At 36.7% G+C, this 4,579-nt stretch overlaps 1 protein-coding gene across 1 annotated transcript; it reads left to right on the forward strand.

Annotated features, from left to right (window-relative positions):
• Positions 1-1,473: 1,473 nt before the first annotated feature.
• LOC113719709 (uncharacterized) lies at positions 1,474-3,905 on the forward strand. The gene is made up of 3 exons (XM_027244997.2): positions 1,474-2,123; positions 2,778-3,172; positions 3,270-3,905. Exons 1-3 carry the CDS (start codon positions 1,994-1,996, stop codon positions 3,714-3,716), a joined length of 972 nt encoding a protein of 323 aa, XP_027100798.1. The 5' UTR covers positions 1,474-1,993; the 3' UTR covers positions 3,717-3,905.
• Positions 3,906-4,579: the final 674 nt, after the last annotated feature.

The following is a 4,579-nucleotide window of genomic DNA, read 5'->3' on the forward strand; positions in this document are numbered from 1 at the left end:
AGGTAGATATGTGGACCTTAATATTAATTGTTCTTTTCAATTCTCTCTTTTTTTTTTAATCACATGAGATGCAACGTATTTTTCTCTAACATTTATGTGGTCATTTTTTGAAGAAAATGCAAAAACTGGATATCATTCCCAATAACTACTAATATAAAGGCATTTTTATCCTTTCATCTTTCCATTAACTTTGACCGTCAATAAAATAAAGTACTTAGAGATCAACGTTACCGGACAAAGTGATTTTGGGACCAAATGTTAAGAAAGTATAATGCCGTTTACCTCAATATAATTTGGTTTACAATTAGGGTCTTAGGCTGTGAGGATCTGAAAATGATCAAATGCTTGAGATTTGTTCTTTTTTTTTTTAGGACAAACAATGGAGCCGAACTAGCCCTAGTATAGCCTAGTCGATTAGACAAAAACTCGTTGATCCTCTTGTGTAATAGGGTTGGGCAGAATTTAGATTTGAATATTAGATTGGAATAAAACGTACATGTCCAATGAGCAGATCTGACCTGACGCGAAACTTGTATTGAAGTTGTGTTTAGATTGCATTTTTCGTGATTTTTCATGGAAAAATTACTGTAACGATTTGATGTATGCGAGGAAAAAAGATAATAGAGAAATATGATCACGAAAAACGATGTAATTGTTGTACGGAAACCGACAATCCAAACAAGGCGCTTCTAATCAGACTCGAGCTTAAGAACCACAAAAAAAAAAAAAAAAAAAAAGAATCTTTCTGATTGATAGCCTTATCTTTTTTTATTTCATTAAACGAGGGTCAGACTCCCAGTTCTCACCAAGCTTTTCTCATCTTAAGAAAGAGAGGTTTTCAAATTACTGTAACCTTTTGAATTGGCACATTCAGAACAATAAATGTCTAACGTAAAATTATAAATAAGCACTTCTTTTTTGCCTCTTCCTTTCCATGAAAAATTCATTACTTTCGTATTCTTCTATTTAAGAGGACAGCTTCGGAGTCAAGTAGTTCTCACAATATTCAATTTCATTATTAAGAAACCAAACTACAAATCATAAATGAGTTTGTTTGGATAGAAATTATTTGCTAATTTTTTTTATTTGCTTATATTATCAACATATTTTTAGATTTTCTTTTTTTTAAAAAAAAATTTCATGTGTATCACATCACATCAAAGAAATGCTAAAAATTAATTTCAAAAAATTTCTCTGAATTTCTATTCAGTACTCAAGAGGGTAACAATAATCATCATATTACTAAGTATGTCCAATTTATCAGTGAAGATTGAGACTTGCTATTGACAGCTGAGGCAACTTCCGAGTAAATCCCCGACCAACCGGGCTAGCCCATGGGTTTCACACATATAGAATAACAGGGGAGTGCAAGAAGATTTTTGGGGAGTGTAAAAATCATTCTCCTACTTAAATTTATGAACAAGGGGCTTCAAAGCAACTTAAAACTAGTCGCTCTTCCAACCACAGAAGAAAAGGCCTCTTGCCTTCCTTTCTTTGGAGTAAGCTTCCTGATACTGGTAGTTGCTTATAAGCTCTTCCATCAACCTCTCCTTCCCAGTTCCCATACAAGAGCCTCTCTCTTTCTCTGTTCCTTCTCTGATTGCATAGATTTCTTCCCTCTATAGTCTATACAGAAGCAACCCCTTTCCTAGGTCCCCTACCTAGTTAGTGCCTACGAGACCTTCCTCCTCAGTCGCCTCTAGTCTTTCCTTTCACCTGCCAAAGACCGACTTGAAAGTTGAAATGATGTGTTTAAGCTCTCGCCAGTCTCGTACTTTTGAGGATATTACTACTACTATCGTCCTCGCCACTACTTTCTTTCGCCATAAGCTTTAATTCAAAACTTTGCTTAAATCCCATTTCTCGTCAGTCCCTTTATTTTTGGCCTATTCTCCTGCCTCCTTGAAGTTTTGCCTCATTGATCAAAAACTCTCGGCTGTAACTATTCTTTCTAAGTCATAGTAACTCATAGGATAAAATACTCCTGTAAGCTATGGAGGGCTGTGGTGGAAATATTACCGGTACCAGTAGTGTTTTGCTGCAAAACGAAAGGCTGCCCTGTTCTTCTCATGAAGCTCTTGATTCTCTCTGGATTTCTAACTCTTCTCCTCCTCCTTTTCATGGTATTCATACTGAGTCCCTTTTTTCTTGCTTGCTTTGGCATGTTGGTTTATGGTGTCTTGTTTTATGCTGGTCTTGGGCTAAAAATATATTTTGCTTTTTCTTTTCATTATTCTGCTCTGTACTTTCTTTGAATTTTTCTAAAGCTTTGATCAAATGGTATGTCAAATTCTTTAAAATTTCAAGAATTTTACTGAGCATTGTAGTCCATGTGATTCTCTTTCTTTTCCTAGTTTTTTAGCTAACGATCACATTTTTTTACAGTTCGTTCATACGAGTAACTAACTTTTTTGCCTATGATGAATTATTTGCATCTCTTGATTTTGTACTGTCTTGTAGATACTATTCTGAAAATCAAACAGTAGTGTAGTTTGGCATGGCAAATTGTTGAACCAAGTGAGAGTTTCTGAAGATTTCCTCAGCCAGCTTGTTATCCCATGGTTCTCATTTATTAATCTCTTTTAACCTCATTATGTTGTCCTAAAGTTGGATTGTGGTTGTGAAATCCTGCAATTTATCCATAGTTGTGCTATTATTTTGCTTAGCCCAATGCAGAGAACAATGGACTTGGATTCTAATTTCAATGTGACGTTAATAACAATTCTTTGTGTCTCTTGAAAATTGGAGTGAGTTTCGATTATCCTACTCTGTTTCAGGTTCTACATCCATGGTTAATTTCGGTGATGCTCGAGGAGAAAACACAAGAGAGAAAACATTCTTCGCACAGCGTGACAAAGGAGATGATGGCAGCGAGAGTTACGACAATTGCTTTCACCAACCAGAAAAGAAAAGGCGACTGACGGCAGAGCAAGTTCAATTTCTTGAAAGAAGTTTTGAGTTGGAAAACAAGCTCGATCCTGAGAGAAAAGTCCAACTTGCTAAAGATCTTAGCTTGCAGCCTAGGCAAGTTGCCATTTGGTTCCAGAACCGAAGAGCCCGGTACAAGACTAAACAGCTGGAGAAAGAATATGATTGTCTCAAATCAAGTTATGATAAACTCAGAGCTGATTATGATACCCTATTCAAAGAGAATGAGAGTTTGAAAAATGAGGTATTTTTCTGGTTTATATTTGTCATAGACATTAATTAAAGTTGTCCAATTTGGTTGGTTTTTTGCTAAAATATTACTATTTTGTTTTTTCCTATAGGTTCATTCACTCGCTGAAAAGTTGGTCCAAAGAGAGAGAGGAAAGGCTAAATCAGAGCCTTTGGATTCCAGTACTATCAGTCCATTGAATGCTGAACCCCAGAAGGCAAATCCTATTACTCTTTCTCCTAACGTACCCGAAATGCCAGTTAGTGTTAAGCAGGAAGATGCAAGTTCAGCCAAAAGTGATGTTTTTGACTCAGACAGCTCACATTGTACTGATGGAAACCATTCTTCCTTGATGGTCCCTGATGATTCCTCACATGTTTTTGAACCAGAATTGTCAGATTTCTCTCAGGATGAGGATGATAGCCTGAGCAGAAGCCTCCTTCAGCCAACAGGCTTTCCACCCAAACTTGAATACGAATGCTACAATGATCTGCAATGCAATTCAGGCAATCTGGGATTTTCGGTTGAAGATCAATCCACTTGGTTCTGGGCATACTGACTTATCTTGGATGTCCCGGTTCTATATCTTGCTGTAAATATAGAGAAGATTTAGGAGTCATATCAGGCCCCGGATACTGACATTTTCAGCATCTTGTGGTTGGCTTTTGTTTAGTTGGTGAAAATCATGACATTTGCTCATTTCAGTTCAGCATAATAAATTTTAGACCGACTTGAGATAGAAGAAAAACCATCAGCTTTTGTTAGTTTTGTTGCGAACTTTCATCCTTGGATCGGATCACTTGTTCGGCGCATTAGGTTAAAGTGAATAATGATGAGTCACTCTGTCTAGGACGGATTTAAAACTGATCAAAATCAAAGGCATCTGCCCTACAGCACGTCCCATTAACCATGCATGAGCTTTTTAGTCTGATTTCCCTTTTACGCTCCTAAATATATGGAGCAATTTGCAACCCAATTTATAGAGAGTGCATGGTGATTCACCACCACTCCTGATGTAGAAACTTTGATCTGGACCTCGCCCGGCAAGGAACTTGGTCTCCTTGCTAGAGACGGTTTAATTCATGGCACACCTTTGCTCCTTGTGTAACGATTGTTTAGGATGGGAAATTATTCGGGAGAAATTCTCTATTTTGTTCGTCATAAACATAATCTTCGAGCATTTTTTTTTATTTTTGACAAAAAATTTTCAAATAATCTCTTATACATTCAACCAATTCTCTTTAGAGGAGTTGATCATTATATTAATTGTGGGAGTGAGAGATCAAGGTTCAAATCTTGTCGAGGAGTTGATCATTATATTAATTGTGGGAGTGAGAGATCAAGGTTCAAATCTTGTCTCTCATCAATGTGCATCTATAAGAGGTTCGTTCTAAATTCATATGGGTGTGTGATGCATCCGTT

The sequence above is a fragment of the Coffea arabica genome, chromosome 11e (assembly GCF_036785885.1).
Source record: "Coffea arabica cultivar ET-39 chromosome 11e, Coffea Arabica ET-39 HiFi, whole genome shotgun sequence".
NCBI lineage: Eukaryota > Viridiplantae > Streptophyta > Magnoliopsida > Gentianales > Rubiaceae > Coffea > Coffea arabica.